The 19,749-nt window shown below is 36.6% G+C and overlaps 1 protein-coding gene across 2 annotated transcripts in view; it reads right to left on the bottom strand.

Moving 5' to 3' along the window:
- Positions 1 to 284: 284 nt before the first annotated feature.
- The window catches only part of LOC102420131 (tandem C2 domains nuclear protein-like), a 25,347-nt gene continuing 5,882 nt past the window's right edge, over positions 285 to 19,749 (bottom strand). The window contains exons 2-9 of one of the 2 annotated variants that reach the window (XM_014450401.2): positions 15,627 to 15,700; positions 13,037 to 13,159; positions 11,882 to 12,109; positions 4,816 to 4,983; positions 3,535 to 3,626; positions 2,292 to 2,367; positions 1,026 to 1,126; positions 285 to 637 (exon numbers count right to left, since the gene is read on the bottom strand). In XM_014450401.2, the coding sequence (XP_014305887.1) occupies positions 365 to 637; positions 1,026 to 1,126; positions 2,292 to 2,367; positions 3,535 to 3,626; positions 4,816 to 4,983; positions 11,882 to 12,109; positions 13,037 to 13,103 (1,005 nt within the window). In that variant the 5' untranslated portion in view covers positions 13,104 to 13,159; positions 15,627 to 15,700 and the 3' untranslated portion in view covers positions 285 to 364. The remainder of the gene's footprint in view (positions 638 to 1,025; positions 1,127 to 2,291; positions 2,368 to 3,534; positions 3,627 to 4,815; positions 4,984 to 11,881; positions 12,110 to 13,036; positions 13,160 to 15,626; positions 15,701 to 19,749) is intronic. The other variant, XM_006108374.3, reaches the window with a different exon arrangement.

Raw genomic sequence — 19,749 nt, 5'->3', positions numbered from 1 at the left:
GCTTGACTTATGAGTGTCCCGACTAACGAGTTTTTCGAGATACGAGCCGTCTCTCAGCCGATTTTTTGCTTTGAGTTGTGAGCTAAAATTTGGGTTATGAGCCAGCTTCAGATACCCCACCGCTAGTTGGCGCAGCGAACGTCACAGTGAACGACACAACATCAGCCCAGCCTCACGTGTCTCACTCGTTCACTTTAATGATTTGACATACGAGTAACTTGAGTTACGAGCTCGGTCACGGAATGAATTAAACTCGTAAGTCAAGGCCCCACTGTATATTGTTCATCTTCTATGTATTTTAGTGATTAAAATTTTCTTTTTAAATGCACCTTAATACTGGACAATGAAGTATCAAGTACTTTTACTAGTAAGGCTCAAAATTGTCATTAAAAAGCAGGGGGTACATAATTTGTAGTTTTCCTAAAATAAAACACTTTTTTAATTCCAATTCCTTCCATGAGTTAAAGTAACAAACATGAGAAAAACATAAAAAGAAATTCAAACACAAACAGCCACTTACATTGGAGCCTTCCTTGGCTGAAGATTTGAAATGCACTGGTTTGGGCAATGTTAGGACTCCTTTTATAGAGATAGCAGGAGTGTCGCCATAACTAGAGGGCCAACTTAGATCTTTGCACTAAAAAAATTAAAAATACAGCTTGAATTTTACAAAGGACACAATACAATTATTTTATGTATTTTTCAAGTTAATGACTTTAGATACAAACTGTACAAGGAAACTTACTGAAACCTCCTGTTTCATCCACATTAAAATAATCTGACATTTAAAGTTCTCAATATCACATCAATCTCTTTGAGACTAAAAATCAAATACTTCCACCACACCTACCAATTTATTTTCTTTAGATTCTTTATTATATACTATTTTCTGCAAAATATTATAAAACTCTAAATTCCAAAGATGTAATGATGGCCCATTCCCCAGAAGAGAGCAATAATATATGCTAATACTGTCTAAATATTCAATTTTGTAAGAAAAGTTGGTGTGCACTATAATAATGTACCTGTAATACTGTGATCCAGATTTGCTCTGCTGAAGAATTATAAAACACCTTCACATTCAATCTCCCCAGATCTCTTTCATCTCCTGACAGAGTAATCGTATCTGAATTGTAAAAGGACAAAGATGTTTGAGATACTACGCAATCCTTCTAACCCAATTAAGCTTTGATACAATTCGATTTTAAAGGCAAAATAGAAAAATGCTACAATTATTTTTTAAAGTTGACGATTTAATAAAACAAACATCACCTTTAATGTTTTACTGAAGTGCTAGGGGGAAGATATACTATAAAAAGTAATACATGGGCCCTGGCTCATGTGGGCTAGTGGTTAGAGTGTCACCCATGCCCCGTAGGGTTGCAGGTTTGATCCCCGGGCCCCAGTCAGGGGCTAGTGTGGGAGGCAACCAACTGATGTGTGTGTGTGTGTGTCTCTCTCTCTTTCTTTCTGTATGCCTCTCTCTCTCCCTACTTCCCTCTCTCTCTTCCCCTTCTTCCTGTCCTTCTACTCTCTCTAAAAATCAGTGGGAAAAAATATCCTTGGGTGAGGATTAACAAACAAACAAAAAAGTAATGCATGGCTTAAAATCTTAACCCAATTATAACCTGAGAAATTTAAGTTAAAATAGAAACTTTCCCCCAAATAATATTAATATGGACTTAATACTCTATACTTCAGCAAGTTCCTTACTAATATACTTTAGAACAAACCAACAATGGATATATTTAACCGCTCCACTTTTAAAAAGATGTATTCACGTCTGAACACTAAAACAGAGTCCATCTGATGTGCATATTTATACACAGGTAACACTGCCAACACATATATAACTGGAGGCCCGGTGCACGGATTCCTACACAGGTGGGGTCCGTCAGCCTGGCCTGCACCCTCGGGGGATGCAGCAGTGCCAAAGCGGCATGTGGCCAGGAAGGAGCCCCAGCCGGGCCTTTCATCCTGGCCCTGCTGCGCCTGCTGCAGCGTGGAGGCAGGAGAGGCTCTCAATGCCGCAGCTGTGCTCGCCAGCCGTGAGCCCAGCTTCTGGCTGAGCTACGTTCCCGCTGCAGGAGCGCACTGACCACCAGGGGGCAGCTCCTGCACTGAGCGTCATAGCGACCGGTTGACCAGTCGTTCGGTTGTAACAGTCACTTAGGCTTTTATATATATAGATTATCTAGAGTTTCTCTTATTGTATCATATATACTTTCAAATTACTATTGGGTAGAAATAATTCCCTTAAGAATATAAAAATAGGGTACTTTATTCCTTACCCAAGCTTCTGTTGCTCCCCTGAGAATTTTTCCTCGATGAAGAGCTGCTAGGCACACTGGACAGTGAATCATGTCTCTATAAACAGAGTTCTTTAGTCAGAAACTGCATGTCAAACTTGAAGGCGTCTGAAATAATACCTACCCTACTACCAAAATGCATGCTAACCATTTTGACAGTTACTGATCGGAATTTTCCACTTTTAGATAGAAAAGATTTCTGTGTGTGCTATCAGGAAAATCTCACATATCTTACTAGATAATATATGGAAAAGCCTTTGCTGTTTGGTTTGGTTTGGTAATAAGGATGAAGAGATTATGCCTATGTTTCAGATTTAAAGGTACTAATAAAAATCTGAGTATATTTGCAAGTGCCCTGCTACTTAACAACCTGTAAAGCAACAGTTATTCCAGCATGGTCCCTCTGGACCGAGAGTACAGCATCACCTGGGAAACTATTAGAAATACAAACTCACTGCAGAGCTACTAAATTGAAAGCTCTGGGGGTGAAGCCTGGCATTCTGTATTTTAACAAGCTCTCTACACAATTCCAATGCATGCTAAAGAACTGGTGCTACAAAGAATTAAGTTTGCAAAAATTTAATTCAACTGAGATTATTTAGAATACACTTCATTTTAATAAAATATATGTATATATGTTCACGTGAAAAAAATCCACAAATATGTAAAAACAGTATTTGCACAGTGTTTTTACTCAGTTATAGGAATATAGGTGATTTGTCTTTTTACTTTGCTTAAGTCTACTTTCTAAGTTTTAAATAATAATCACAGTTCACTTGTATTAAGAAAAGAAACATTTTTTAAATGTCAAAAATTTGTCAATTCTATTTGAAACATAGGACAGTATTTTAATATTACTGAATAATTAAAGTTCTACATCTCAATAGTAATACTACTTTTTATTAACTAGTTATGTTCATTAAAGAAAGTAAAATCAATAAGCACTTTTAAATATATACCATCTTAAATTCCAAGTATCTGTGTGCTTACCAAATGAGAGATATAAGACACATAAAAAAACAAACAGAAACTACTGTCTTTTTTATTCACTTGAAAGCTAAAATAATGCACATGGGAAATATCAAGTGTTTTCCTAAGAGGTATGAGAATAGATACATCTACATAAGATGCAAAGCATGTTGTTCCTAATGTAATTTACACGCTTTTGAAATTTTAGCTTGAAAATAAATTATCGGATATAATTAAATTGATATAAATAATTTACCTGCATGAACTTCTGTGATGAACTTGTAAGATCAAACATAGACTTGCTTAGCCCGGGGGAACCAGGGAGTTTGTTGGTCCTTAAATCACAAACTACAAAAAGACGTAAGTAAATTACTTATAGTAAAAAAGAAGAAATTCTATTTAGTTACAATGAATTAAATCTTTTTAGGAATATATCATGACTATTATGCACAAATCTACTTACGAGATAAAACCTAACAAAATTTTAAAAATTTTTTCAATTATTTTACTTTGTTTGAAACAAAAACCAATAAAAATCAAACAATACATTTTTACATCCACATCAAATATCAAGCAGGGAAAATTCATTATTTTCGCTACATTCCTCAATTCTTCATCTCATAAGAATAATCAAAGAGGTAAGTCCTCTGCGCTAAATGCAAGTCAACTATTTAATGAGCACTTTTTTAAAAAAAATCAACACCAAATCCTAGGTGATCCTATATTGCTAGTTTCCCTCCTGAACTGTAAGATCCTCGAAGAATAGAACTCTGCATACTAATGTGTATTCTAGCACAGTACTGAAAAGTACTTAAATATTTCTGCTTTATTTTTAGTGCCTGAATTCAATGTTGAGACAGATATATGACCTGAAGAACAGTGAGAAATTTGTGAATTAGATATGTACAAGACAGACTATAACTGATGCAGTTTCAAATATGAAACTAAGAAAGTTCTAAATATCACTTAGGCATTTTCTATTTTCTTTGTTTACATTGGTAAACCTATCATGTTTCTAAATATATCATTTTTATTAAATAGAGCAGAAAAGGAACATTTATGAATGGATAGATGATATATAAAATATATCAAAATAATCTGTAAACAAAACTTTTTTTTTCAAAAAAGGACAAATCAAATGGAATTTAGAACTCACTACCACATACAACTTATTAGTCTTTCCATTTGTATATTAGATGTAATGCCACAAAGAGGTCAGGATGCTTATCTCGGCACTTCTGAAGCCTGCTTTCCCCTTATTTGTAAATTGTTTTCCGTAATAAGAATCATCTCTTCCGGGGTCTCTGGTTTAATCTGACTTGGACATTTTTTGCTAAAAGAGAAACACAGAGAGCCAGCACGGCTGCCCCAGCTGAGGAGGAGAAAGTGGGAGGAAAGAAAGAAGGATCTGGGAGTCTGATGGGCTTTGGTCTTTTTGACTAAACCTCTCTTGTAACACGTTCAATAAAAAGCTGAACTCTGAGAAAAAAGCAAGAACTACAAGGAGGGGGAAAAAAACACACAAAAAATTTCAAACCTGATCCATACAGTCTTGTCACTTCTGCAGTAGGGGGAAAGCGCCGACTCAGATCTGGGGAAATGTGCTGATACATATAGAACGGGTTGTACACGTCATAGCTGGATCCAGGGTGGGAGGAGCCGGAAAGTTCTGCCTTTCGATCCCCAAAAGATGCTCTGGCCGATCCTGAAAGCAAATGTTCCTAAAGTTTTATGACGTCCTTTGCTTGGAGTTACTAGCCAACAGCTAGTGCATTCAAGGCAAAAGGGAAAAAATTTGTTTCGAGTAATATTAACTCGCATGTGTTTGATATCTAAAAAAATAAGCACACTTTTACTGAGCTCTAAGTGTGTGGAGTATCCTGCCAGGGACCAGCCATGAACCCTGCTCTCAAGACAGTCTGGTAAATTTTTGACATTTTTCTTTGCCCCTAAGCACACTATTCCAAAATGTTGTGGACAATTCTGTATTTTGTGACTGGAGTTTCCTTTTATTTTTCTACTTACACAAAGAACATCTTTTAAGTAAAAAGATGATCTCTTTTGAGAAATGTGCTCTTTTCACGAAGACCACAACATTTATAAAAACGGACCACAACCTCATTTCTGTCTGGCATCTTTTTGTTGTTGTTGTTAATCCTCATTGTTTTTCCATTGTTTTTTAGAGAGAGTGGAACAGAGGGGAGAGAGAGGGGGAGAGAGAGAGAGAGAGAGAGAGAGAGAGAGAGAGAGAGAGAGAGAAAGAAACATCAATGTGAAAGAGACACATCGATTGACTGCCTCCCCCACCCACCCTGATGGGGGCGGGGGAATTGACTCTGCAACCCAGGTTCACTCCCTTGACCAGGAATTGATTCTTCAGTGTGCAGGCCGATGCTCTAACCACTGAGGCCACCAGTCAGGGCTTGGTCTGACATCTTATCAGGACATCAGTGGTAGCAGCTGCTCTTCGAGTTCGCTATACGGCCCAAGAATGACAAGAAGAAGAACGATGCCAGAAAGTCAGCTAAGAAAGACAAAGACCCAGCGAACAAACGTGGGGGCAAGGCCAAAAAGAAGTCGTGGTCCAAAGGCAAAGTCTGGAACAAGCTCAATAACCTGGTCTTGTTTGACAAAGCACCACATGGCAAACTCTGTAAGGAAGTTCCCAACGAGAAGCTTATAAGCCCAGCTGTTGTTGCTGAGAGACTGAAGGCAGAGAGAGCTTCCTTGGCCAGGGACTTATTAAACTGGCTTCAAAGCACGGAGCTCAGCTAACTTACACTGCAAACACCAAGGGTGGGATGCCCCAACTGTTGGAGAAGAGGCACAAACAAACTGTACATTTTGAAAAATAAAATGTTATTAAATAAAAAAGAAGAAACTGACCATATGCTGAGATACACAGAGCCAGTCTCAACAAATTATAAAGAACCGAAATCATAAAGAGTATGTTCTCTAACACCAATGCAATAAAGTTAGAAATCAAATTGCAAAACGGATAGGAAATATTTATATTGAAACATAAAGGACCAAAAATAATAAAAAAGGTAATCTTTAAAAACACAAGATTGAAAGATTAGCTCTACGGGGTATTAAGAAAGGAATACTGGCACCAACGATAAGATCAATGGAACAGAATAGAAGGCCCAAAAGAGACACCCATTTTATCGATACTTGATTTATAATCAGTGTGGCATTGGCACTTTTCACTAAAAGGGATAAGACAACTGAATATTGATATAGCGAAAACAACAACAACCTTCATCCCAACTAAATATATTCACAAAAATTAATTCCTTGTGGATTGTGGCTCTAAAATAATGTTAAAGGCAAACCAATAAAACTTCTACATTAAGTACATTTATCAGAAAGTCTTCCTAGCCTTAGGGCAGAGAAGCACTTCTTAAAGGGAACATAGCCTTAATCATTACAAGTTTTTAATAAACTCAACTATATTAAATTTGAAATTTTCCAACTCTTCCATTTCCAAAGACTATTTAAGAGGGTAAAGAGGTAACCCCCAGAGGGGAGAAGATATGTGCAAAAATATAACTAACAAAGTGCTTATATCCAGAATTTATGAGGAACTCCCACAAATCAATAAGAAAAAGACAAGCAAGCCTATACGTAAATTAGCTTAAGACTTAAGCAGACACTTCAAGAAGAGAGTCTATTCAAATAGCCAATAAACATGATCTGGTGCTCAATCTCACTGACCATGAGGGAAATTAAAACTCTAATAAGATACCACTACATGCTCACCAGAATGGTTAAAATTAAAAAGCTGACAATAGCAAGTGTTGGCAAGAAAGCAGAGCAATGTGAATGATCATACTCTGCTGATGAAAATGTAAATTGATATAATCCCTGTGGAAAAGTTTGCTAACTTCTACTAAAGCTAACGATATTTCTAACCTACAACCCCAACATGCCATTCTGGGACATATACACCACTGAAATGCTTGTACATGTGCACCAAGAGACAAGTACAAGAATCTTCATAAGCATCATTATACACAATAGCCAAAAACTGGAAAAAAAACTCAAATGCCCATCAACAGTAAAAATAGATGAACTGCAGTATATACTTGATACATAAAAATATCTTATGCAATGGTCGCCAATCAGTGATCTGCGGACCACTGGTGGCCTGGGAAGTCCAAAAGGTTGGCGACCGTTGCCTTATAGTATGCTATACAGGAACACTTCTGTATCTCACCATTAGACAACAATAGATAAATACACTCTGTGTACAGATATGAAAACAAACTGAAGCTTACTAACAACAATCTGAGTAAACTTCACAAACATAATGCTGACTGAAAGAACCCACAAACAAAAGAATATATACTGAATATGTTATTTCATTTACATAAAGGTCAGAAAACATACAAAAAACGAAGCCATAACATTTAGGAATATGTACTTAGGTGGTAAAAAGTAAGAAAAGCAAAAAAGCGATACTGATTACTCTGAAGTGACTGAAAAGGGAAAGATGGAAGCTTTGGGGTTGCTGGCTTTACTCTCTTTACTTGAGTGGTGACTATACACATGATTTGCTGTGTAATAAATCACTGCACGATAGATTTCTTTGTTCCTTTTTCTACATGTGTTTTATATTTAGATCAAATTTTCTTCAAAGCTTATAATCACACTGGAAATAATATATACACATAAAGTTTTTTAAATGTTTAAATCATCACCATGTTTTCATTCTTTTTGTTCCATTTAAAACAGAACCCACAGTATAAAGTAGTATTTTCTGAATTAAGCTAAACAATAAAGCAGGTAGCTTGACATTGAGTCAGAAAAGAAAAATAAATATGAGGTTATGAGGTGAGATTCTATCCTCATCCTGTTTCAAAAAACGATGTATGCAATCCAAGCACAGCCCATGGTCAGAGGGGTGCCAGGAGGGAGCTATGATGCCAGAGAGCCTAAAGAGTGTGCACCCCTATGAGCTAACACTTGACTCATTCAACACATAAACAATACAAACGTCTATGGTAACAAGAATAGCACTGTCAAGAGTATGACTCACTGCCTTTATAGGCTATACCTAAAAAGGAATATTCTGATTTCATTTTTCCTTTATAAGTAAGCCACTACAGAATTCCAATTTTCCCCTCAAACAGTACCCAGTGATAGCAGTTTTTAAGTTCAAGAGGAATTTCTCTCAATTTACAGAACCACACTGTTGTAAAGTTGCATAATTGCCAACACATCTCAAAAGCCCTATTTGAAATTTCAATATTAATTCAAAATGTATCCTCTGGATGGCTAGGTAGGTAGGTGATAAAGCCAGCACAGTAAAACTTTAATGATAGATCTGTCTGCTATCAAAGCAGGAGTCTACAGCTGTGATCAGACTCATTAGCAAGTAATGCGACAAAACAAATTTCAAATATGTGAAACATAATTTAAGTCACAATTGATACTGGTCTGCTCTATCTTCTTCTTAAAATCTCCATGTCAGCCCATCACTCACACATGCATTTGCACATACAGCTTACACATATTTTACTTCTATAATTAGGTACCAAGAAGACCTTCCCGACTTCAGTTATATAAAGTGATTCTCTCTCCAATATGCTAAAAATCAGATGGCTTCACCACATCCTCCGTGAGCCTATAATCTAATATAAGCCAATTTCTGACTCAGTCAGCTAAAAAAGTAATATTTATTAACGATACAATGAAAAAGAAAAATGACCACATATTGCCAGGTAGGTATTTCTTACTTATTTTCTGATTATGAACCCCCCCCCACATAAAATACTTTAAATGTCTAAGAATAGATAATTTATAAATCGTGGTACATCCATATAATTTAATACTATAAAGCCATTAAAAAGTAATGAATATGAAAACATGTTCATAACAGATGATGTGAATAAAATAAATTGCAAGACTGTTTACATGGCTTAATCCCAATGTTGTTAAACAGGTATGAGAGAAAGAGAAAAGTCAATAAATCATGGTATCCTGTGAGCCAGAGCTTTTAAAAACTATTTTTTAGAGATATATGAAAAATAAGACATAAGGTTCATCTTTCCTTGTTTCTTAAAAAAAAAATAAATCACTCCTACTAGACCTTATTCGCTTATAGATAACACTAAACTCTACACCAAAACCCAAAGGCACTGGAGCATAAATAAAAGCAATGCAGATTCTGGACAGGATTTGACTGTTGGAAAAAAAGAGAACAGTACAAAATTAGTTACCTGTTTTTAATAACTTTTAGCCTAAGGGCAGGCCAAAGTTGGCACTGAGCAGGGCGGGTAAAACTCCAATAGAAAATTCAGTCTTTCTGGCCTGAAGAACCAGAAGGCAAAGTTCAGAGCAATCGCAGCAGCTAGAAAGTAAGGTGGGAATCTTGGAAAGGAGAAAACCCCAGATTATGTGAATAAAGTCTGCTCAAATACCTGGCTGGTCCCTGAACCACACATGTGTGGGACAGACTCCAGCTAAGGATAATAAAACTAGGCTGAGGTAAGAGCTGCCACTACCAAGTTGCAGAATCCAACCAAGTTAATTGCCTGCTGAAAAAAAAAAGAAAAGAAAGAAAAAAATAACCCTCTGAGTAATATAACAGATTTGAATCCCTAAAATATAATATCCAACATCCGGAATACAATCCAAAGTTACCAAACACGAAGAAACGGGAGAATATGACCCATATCTCAAGCAAAAAGACAATACACCGAATTCAAACCTAGATGACCTCAATGTCAGAACTTTTAGACAAACATGGTGAAGTTCAAAAATATAAAGGAAAATGGCTCAAAGTAATGAAAAATATATGTCTAAAACAGAAAATTCAGTGGATAGGCTTAACAACTGAATGGAGATAACAAAGGAAAGAGACAAATAACTGGAAGATAGATCAATATTATCCAATCTTAAGACCAGAAAAAGAAAAAAAAGATCGGGGGGGAAAAAAAAGAAGTCTCCGAAACACATAAAACAATATCAAAGAGTCCTACATATGTGTAATTGGAAACCCAGAAGAAGAGAAAAAGGAACAGAAAAAAATATTTGAAGAAATATTCTAGGTCTCGATAGTTTTTATTACACTAGTATATGCATTTTTCAAACTCAAAAATTACACACTTAAAACTTGGGCAGCTCACTGCATGTAAAGTTTGTGTTGAAAGAAGAAGACTAAACAGATGCTGAACTCTAGTAAATTATATAAATGCTTAAATGTTTAGAGGAAAGTCTACTAATGCCCAGAATTTACTCCGACATGCATCCTCCTCCACAAGAAAGTATTAATAACGCACAGAGAAATGAATAGATGAATATATGTGATAGGAAGTATACTAAAATGTAAAAATCTATATGATAGATATGTAGAGGTATTTACCACTAAATTCTTTCAATTTTTCTTTCAAATTCTTTCTGTATGTTTGAAACTTTCCATAATAAAATTCTGAGAAAAAATAATCATTGTGACTGTTTCAATCCACTAGAACAAATTATTTTTAAAATACAAGAGTTACATGTTGTTTCCTCTTCATTAGTCCATTGACCTCTACAATATCAGCCAAAATTCAAGCCAATGAACCTACCTCATTCAAGCAGCTATTTAGACTGGCAAGTGTACTTATAGACTGGGGAGCATCGTGGTGAAGAAAGATGGGAAGGAAGAAAGACTACTTCATTGCTTCTTTATTTCTCTTTACACCAAACTTTAGAAAACAGTAGACAGAATGTTTCCTCTATTTACTGATCAAATCCAGAGTAATTCCTCTATTTTTTCTTTCTACATGTATGAAGGATAACTGATTATAATTATAATAGTGGCCCGGTGCACGGATTTGTGCACATTGAAAGGAAATTAATTAGAAGGAAGATTCGTGCCCTGGCTGGTTTGGCTCAGTGGGTAGAGCATCAGCCTGCGGACCAAGAGGTCCCAGGTTCAATTCCGGTTAAGGGCATGTACCTTGTTTGCGGGCACATCCCCAGTGGGAGGTGTGCAGGAGGCAGCTGATCGATGTTTCTCTCTCATCGATGTTTCTAGCTCTCTATCCCTCCCTTCCTCTCTGTAAAAACAATAAAATATATTAAAAAAGAAAAAAAGAAGGAAGATTCATGCGGAAATTACGTTACTGCAAAAAATTACATGTCAAAATAGTATATATAATATAGTATTATAAAATTAAAATACAAAATATTTTAATATGTATCGTGCATGCGCGAGTCAACATTTATTTTTAAATTGCCAGTGTGCATCATATGTACCAGACGGTCGGTCACATGCGATTGGTGCCAGCGAGAGCTTTATATGTATAGCGCATGTGCGAGTCGGTCGGTCGGACGGTCAGACGTACGTACAGTTGGTCACTCAGCCTTTTATATAGAGAGATTATTCCTTTAAAAAAGGCCAAATCTAGATACAAATGTGTTGTATTAAGTTCAGATTTCATAATGAGAGCTTTCAAAAATACTATACATTAAGTTCCTCTACAGAAAGAGCAGAACACAAAAAGCGAAATGTAAAATTTGTGTATAAAAGATATACCTTTATGTTAAATAGAGCGATAACAGCGTTGAAAGGCTACATGCTGATTTTTAAAACCCGGCATTTTCTTGTTTACCTTCAAGTTCTTCTAGATGTGAAGGAGTTCCTTGCGTCCTGGGCTGAATATACGATAACTTAAACTTGGGCACCACAAATGGTACTTGTTTGCCATCAGATGGTAACTTGGAAAGTAAATAATCCTCAGTACAGCCAACCTGAGGCTTTACACAAACAGACGTCAATGGAGGGACACAGACGGCAGTATTTTGACTACTTGAGACTGCTGTTTTAGCTTCCACAGAAACTGCATGGAAGAAAAGGGAAAAGAAAAGAAAAAAAATCACAAATACGTACTCAGACTTATATATAAAAATCTAAACCTAGCATGCTTTGGTATTTATCCAATCACTTCAGAAGAAACGGCTGATCCATAAACCACTCTTGGGTCCTATCAAGCACTTCTGGCCTCTACATTAATTCTGTCCAGCCAATATTCGAGCAATTAATACACTACCGCCAAAGTCTATTAACATCGTAATGGTGAAAGGAGGCTTTAAAGACTCATTCCCACAAGAGTTCATACAAGGAAAAACAAGTTTATTTTGAAGTTAATTGCACAATACTTTCAAGTGAAATCTAGTCATTTAAAACTACTCTCAACAAAGCAATTCTTTCTTCTTGTCAATACTAATGGTTACATCAGTCTTGAATACATAAAGCAATTCTGAAAAACCTACTTTTAAGTCTCTAAGTCTACAAAAGTCTTCACCAAATCACAAAATAAAATATACACTGACCCTAACATGATAGCAACTCTCCTTGTGCTAGCTTCTCTGACCTACTTTGTTCGATAGAACGATATATAATTCCTAAAATGAGGGAGTTAGATGGGGAGGTAAGGGACACCCAGAGTTAATCCACCTGTAATACTCATGTCCAATCCTCCTCTCCCTTACTTCCTTCTTCCCACTCAGCTTGCTAACATCCTCCTCATATTTCCACACCAAATGCCACCTTCTTTGTGGGATTGTCCCAGGGTGCCTCCTGGGTTGAATTCATCTCTCCCCACTATGCCCCAGGTATTTTAATACTTACCTAGCGTGCCTTATATTTATGTTTCTGCCTCCCTCATGCAGTTAGGAAATATGTCTCATTTATTTTTATATTACAAAATGCCACAAGTAAGGGGACATTAAATAAATGTTTGTTGAAGTCATAAAACGAAACTCACCGTTGTGCTTTTCTGTTTCACCATAGAAACATCCCCTACAGCAACTCTTTATAAATTCTGTTGCCATTACACTCAATTTCCAATATCCAGCAAAAGATGCACGCTTCCAACTTTAATATTAATCTGTTGGTAGAAAAGAAAACAAGTTAAAATAATCATGCTTAATGTCATTAGGTATCACCAAATAAATCAAATTATCTGTCTTTCTAAGATGTTCAAATATTCAGAGGAAGGTAGATTTTTTTGTTCCTATTTGTAATTTTTATAACCTGGGCTCCTTATAAGTTAATAAAAATGGAATTGAACAACCTCAATGTTAAATGTGAAAAAAAATCCCCACTCTCCATTTTCTCTTTAGACTCATATATCTAAATTGATGTCCAAGCAAAATTTGAAACATAAAATGGCCCTCATAAAAAAGTGTGAAAAAAAATTCACTTGCTCCAAATCAATTCTTTTGGTAACCCAAAGACCTTATAATGGGGGCCAATAAAAAAATAATTTCATACTTTATGAGTTAGCTTAGTGCTTAGAATTACACTAGCAGAAAAATATACCTTAAACACTGTAACACATACATGCAATGCTATCTAAGTCACAAATAAGAGATGTTGAAAATAAAGGGGGTCTGTTAAGTTTACCAGAAATGTAAGACTGTATGAGGAGACACATTTGTTGTAGGAACAGTGCACCAATCACAAGACACATTTCATGGACAAGCTAACCTGGCATTCAAGAACAAGACTCCCCCTGGCTTTTGGGTTCAAGATGGCAAACTAGGAAGATCCTGAGCTCACCTTCTCTCATTGACACCAAAACTACAACTTCACGCAGAACAGCCATCTCGGAGAGCAGCCCGAGGACTAGCAGAACAGGTTTCCCACAACTACGGATGTAAAGAAAAGGCCACACTGAGACGGGTAGGAAGGGCAGAGACTCGGTCTAGGCAGGACCCACCCTAACCCCCATTCCCCATGTGGTGGCTCACAAGTGGGAGGGATATCACAACTACAGAGGTCCCCCACCAAGAGCGAGGGGTCCAAGCCTCAGCCTGGGGGACCTGCACCAGGAGGAGGAGCCTCTAGAGCAGTGGTTCTCAACCTTCCTCATGCCGCGACCCTTTAATACAGTTCCTCATGTTGTGGTAATTCCCAACCATAAAATTATTTTCATTGCTACTTCATAACTGTGATTTGCTACTGTTATGAATCGTCATGTAAATATCTGATATGCAGGATGTATTTTCATTGTTACAAATTGAACATAATTAAAGCATAGTGATTAATCACAAAAACAATATGTAATTATATATGTGTTTTTCAATGGTCTTAGGCGACCCCTGTGGAAGGGTCGTTCCACCCCCAAAGGGGTCGCGACCCACAGGTTGAGAACCACTGCTCTGTAGCATCTGGCTTTGAAAACCAGCAAGACTTATTCTGAGAGAGCCAAAGGGCTGTGGGAAACCCAGGTTGTGCTCTTTCTGAGTTCCGGCACGCAGGCAGCGGTTTGCAAAGCACCCGTGTCATATATGAAGGTGATAGATACATGGACCAACTTTAGGACATGTGCTGGAGGGGCAGGGATCTTTCTCCAGAGTCCAGAGTGCTACTGGGCGCCACTTTCCCCCTCTGCTTTACTCTCTTTCCACCTAACTGGTCTGATGCTGGCAGGCGCCATTTCTGACTTTCCATTAACCTTGCGAATACTGTTCAGCCCCTAGCATTTCCCTGACGACCTCTCCAAAGCCTGCCACACCGGTGGGCGACCTCAGCCAGCATCTGTGCACAGCAACGTGTCTACAACAGTCTGCAAAGCTGAAGATATGCATTGTAAACCGTAAAGCAACCACTAAATAAGAAAACAGGGGTTTAACTAATAAGCTAAAAAGCTGATCAGATGGAATTATAGGAAAAGATTCTTAATGTAACAGAAAGCAGAAAAAGGGAGGGGCAAAGAAGAACTGAGATGAACAGTACACAAACAGCAAGATTATACAGCAGGTGGAACACAAAAACAGGTGGGATGAATAGGAAATAGCAAAATGATACATTTAAACCTAACTATGTCAATAACCACATTAAGTATAAATGCTTTAAATATGCCAATTAAAAGGCAGAGATTGTTAAGACTGGATAAAAAAGCATGACCCAAGTATATGCTGGCTATAAGAAATGTACTTTAAATATAGACACAAATAATTTTATAGTCAAAGGATGGATATCCCTCATGAATATAGACACAAAGATCCTCAACAAAATACTAGTAAACTGAACCCAGAAACGTTTAAGTAGGATTATACATCATAAGGAAGTGAGCTTTATCCTAGGATGGCAAGGCTGGTTTAACATCTGAATATCAATGCATGTAATACATTACATAATAAAATAATCAACAAAAACTACATGATCATCTCAATAGATTAAAAAAAAATCTGAAAATTCCAATACTCTTTCATGCTAAAAGAAAGAAAGCTGATCAAACAAGGAATAGGAGAGAATCTTCTCAACGAAATACAGAGCATCTATGTAGCTGCTGAAAGACTGAATGCTCTCCCGCTAAGCCCAGGCAAAAGACAAGGCTGTCTACTCACCAACTCCCGTTCAACGCTGTCCTGTAGATTCCAGCCAGCACAATCAGGCTAGAAAGCTACAAAGGGCATACATCCTGGAAATAAAGAAATAAAATTCTTTATTTAAAGACAAATTTGACCTTGCAAATAAAAAGAGCAAAGGAATCCACTAAAAACTAGCAGATGCAATAAACAAGTTGCATGCAGTGTTCAAAGCATAAGGTTTATATACAAAAATTAATTGTACAGGGTGAGGCAAAAGTAGGCTTACAGTTGTAAGTATGTGAAATACAGAGTTTATTCTTGTATTATTATTTATTGTGTTATTTCCCATATGAACTGTAAACCTATTTTTGTCCCAACCTGTATTTCTATATACTAAAAATGAACAATCTAAAACTGAAATTAAGAAATCTATTCCGCCGAAACCGGTTTGGCTCAGTGGATAGAGCGTCGGCCTGCGGACTGAAAGGTCCCAGGTTCGATTCCGGTCAAGGGCATGTACCTGGGTTGCGGGCACATCCCCAGTAGGAGATGTGCAGGAGGCAGCTGGTCGATGTTTCTCTCTCATCGATGTTTCTAACTCTCTATCTCTCTCCCTTCCTCTCTGTAAAAAATCAATAAAATATATTAAAAAAAAAAGAAATCTATTCCATTCATAAAAACATCTAAAACAAACCCTAAAATATTTAGGAATACCTTAAAAAGAGAAGTGAAAAACTTGTACACTGAAATCTATAAAATATCATCGAAAGATATTAAAGAAGCCTTCAATAAATGAAAAGATATCCCATGTTCATGGGTTGGAAGATATAATATTATTAAGATGGCAACACTCCCTGAATTTTCTACAGATTTAACACGATCCCTTCCAGCTTCTTTCTAGAAAGAGATCCTAAAATTCATATGGAAATGCCAAAGACACAGAGCAGCCATAACAATCTTGAAAACCAAGAACAAAGTTGAAAAATATACTTCTCAAAATTTACTACAAAGCTAAAATAATTAAGGCTGTGATATTGGCAAAAGGAGGACATATGGATCAATGAAATAAAAACGAGAGCCTAAAAATAAGCCTTTATGTTTATGGTCAATCAATTTTTAATAAGGTGCCAAGAAATTTTAAAAAAGAAAAGAATAGTCTTTACAACAGATGGTGCTGGGACAACTGGATATCCACATGCAAACAACAACAAAAAGTAAAGAAACTGGATGACTACCACATACTGCACATAAAAATTAGCTCAAAACTCATCGCCTATATATATGAGCTAACATCACGAAACTCCTAGAAGAAAACACAGAGGTAATTAGTTCTTTATAAACATGGATTAGGCACTGATTTCTTAGATATGACCCCAAAAGCACCGCAATAAAAAAAAAATTTTGATATATTAAATGTAATCAAAATTTACAACTTTGTGCTTCAAACGACACCATCAAGAAAGTGAAAAGCAACTCAGAGACAGGGAGAAAATATTTGCAAATCATAAATCCAAGAACGAGCTTATATCCAGAATATATAAAGGCCTATTACAACTCAATGACAAAAGAAAAACATCACAATTTTAAAATAGGCAAAGAATTTGAATAGACACTTCTCCAAAGAAATATACAAGTGGACAAAATAGCACATGAAAGTATGTTCAACACTCTTAGTCATTAGGAAAATGCAAATTAAAACTACAATGAGATAGTACTATACACTAATTAAAAAGGATAAAATTGCAAAGTCTAGCCATTCAAGTGTTTGCAAGTGTGCAGAACAAGTAGAACTCTCATATTCAAATCGTGGCAATATAAAATGGTTTGACAGTTTCTTAACTTAAACATACATCTACCATATGATCTAGACATTCAATTCCTTGAGTAAATATACTCAAGGAAAAAGAAATCATATATCCACATAAAGACGTGTACACTGCTGTTCATAGCAGCTCTATTTGAAATAGTAAAAAGCTATCATCTCCATCATCAAGTGAGTAAACACATTATATAAAATCTATACAATGAAATACTACTCCGCAATCGGGGAATAACCCATCTGTGGATTGATGTCTTTCCACCAGTGCTAGTAGATTTTCCAGTACTAAAAATCTTCATTCTCTTTTTAAATATTGCTTTGCCTATTCTCAATGTATTAGACTTTCTCACTATAATTTCTCATTCTGATCATTCTAATTTCCATGCCTCTTAATTTTTCTCTTTTCCATTTGTCTTTTTGAGCTGCATTCTGAATGATTTATTCTGACCTATATTCTAGTTCACTGATTCTTGGGGTTTGCCTAATTGCCTAATCAGTGGTTAAACTCAATAAATGAATTTTGATTTTTTTTTATTACTGCATTTTTTATGAATAGCAATTACACTGTTCTTTTTTAACCAGCTCTGTATCTCTGTCACTTTTAAGCCTTCTGCTCCCTGCATCTATTTTTTAAACTTGTCTGTTATATGTGTAAAATAGCCCGTTGTAGTTGCTTTAATAATCTGTGACTGGTAATTCCAATACATAAGGCTTTTATAATTTTACTTCTCATTGCCTGTTGTTTCTGCTGATTCTTGCTCAGGTTGTCTTATTCCCTTGTGTACTTGGGTTATCTTTGACAATAAATTATTCACTGACTTCAAAACTTTAAATCAAAGGTGACAGTATACTCCTACAGAGAATATTTGCATTTGCTTACAGATGATTTTAACTTCATGCTTTCACCAATAACCCAATTTTCAAATGGGCAAAGGATGTGAATAGACATTTCTTCAAAGAAGATGGACAAATGGCCAATAAACACATGAGAAGGTCTCAACATTATTAGTCATTAGGGAAATGCAAACCAGAAACACAATGAGGTACCACTTGACGCACACTAGGATGGATCTAGTGAAAAGGACAGATACAGTGTTGGCAAGGGTGTGCGGAAACGGGAACCCTCATACGTTGTTGGTGGGAATGAAAAACGGTGCAGCTGCTCTGGAAAAACAATTTGGTAGCTGGTGACGGATGGAGACTTGACTTGGAGTGCTGAACACACAATACAGTGTACAGATGACGCGCTGTAGAATTGTGCACCTGAAACCTGTATACTTTTGTTAACCAGTGTCACCCCAAACCCCAGTAAATTCAATTAAAAGGAAAAAAGCAATTCTGAGGAATTGGAAGAAATTCAATGTTTGGAAATAAAATTAAGTCGAAATTTTAAGTAATTAATAAAAGAAAAACAGTTTGGTAGTGCCCCTAAAACTTAAACACAGAGTTACCATATGACCCAGGAATTCCACTCCTAAATATACCTATGAGATTGAAAAATTTATTTCCACACAAATGTTCATAGCACATTACTCATACAGTGATAGCCAAAAAGTAGATACAACCCAACTGTCCATTACTAATGAGTAGAAAAACAAAATGTAGTATATTTATACAATGGAATATTGTTCAGGTATAAAAAGGAATAAAGTACAGATTCATGCTACAACATGAAAAAACCTCAAAAACATTGCACTAAGTGAGCACAGCAAGAAACAAAGACCACATATTGTATGATTTCATTCATATGAGATGCCCAGAATAAGCAAATCCAGAGACAGGATGTAGATTCGTGACTGCCTGGGGCTTGGGGGCAGGGAAGCAGTGAGTGACTGCTAGTGGGTACATGGTTTCTTACCACGGTGATGAAAATGTTTTGCAATTAGATAGTGATGATGGTTGCACAACTTTGTGGGTAGAAAACCCACTAAATTGTACACTTTTCTGGCCTGAGTTTTATGGTATGGACATTATATCTCCCAAAAACATGAATTTTAAAAATTCACATTTTGACATTTTTTATGACCACCACTGGGATGCAAATTTCTCCCATGGTCTGGTGGTTGCATTTCCTAAGGACAGGCTTCTTACCCCTCTGATTTACTTGGCATCAAGGCAACTTTCACTGCAGATCCTTGAAGGAGGTAGATTGAATTTTCATCCCTTACATGATAGCACAGACATCTGGGATCCCAGAATTATGGGCAGTCTCTGGTTAGCGAACCTTGACTGAGCCCTGTGCTGACTTCTAAGTATGCCTCCCATCCTGCAAATCCACCAAGTTCTTACTCAAAGCCAATCAAGTTGTCCCGCCCTCAGACACCCCCCCCCCCCTCCCTC

Source organism: Myotis lucifugus, unplaced genomic scaffold, assembly GCF_000147115.1.
Source record: "Myotis lucifugus unplaced genomic scaffold, Myoluc2.0 scaffold_2182, whole genome shotgun sequence".
Lineage (NCBI taxonomy): Eukaryota > Metazoa > Chordata > Mammalia > Chiroptera > Vespertilionidae > Myotis > Myotis lucifugus.
This window is presented reverse-complemented; position numbering and strand designations above follow the sequence as displayed.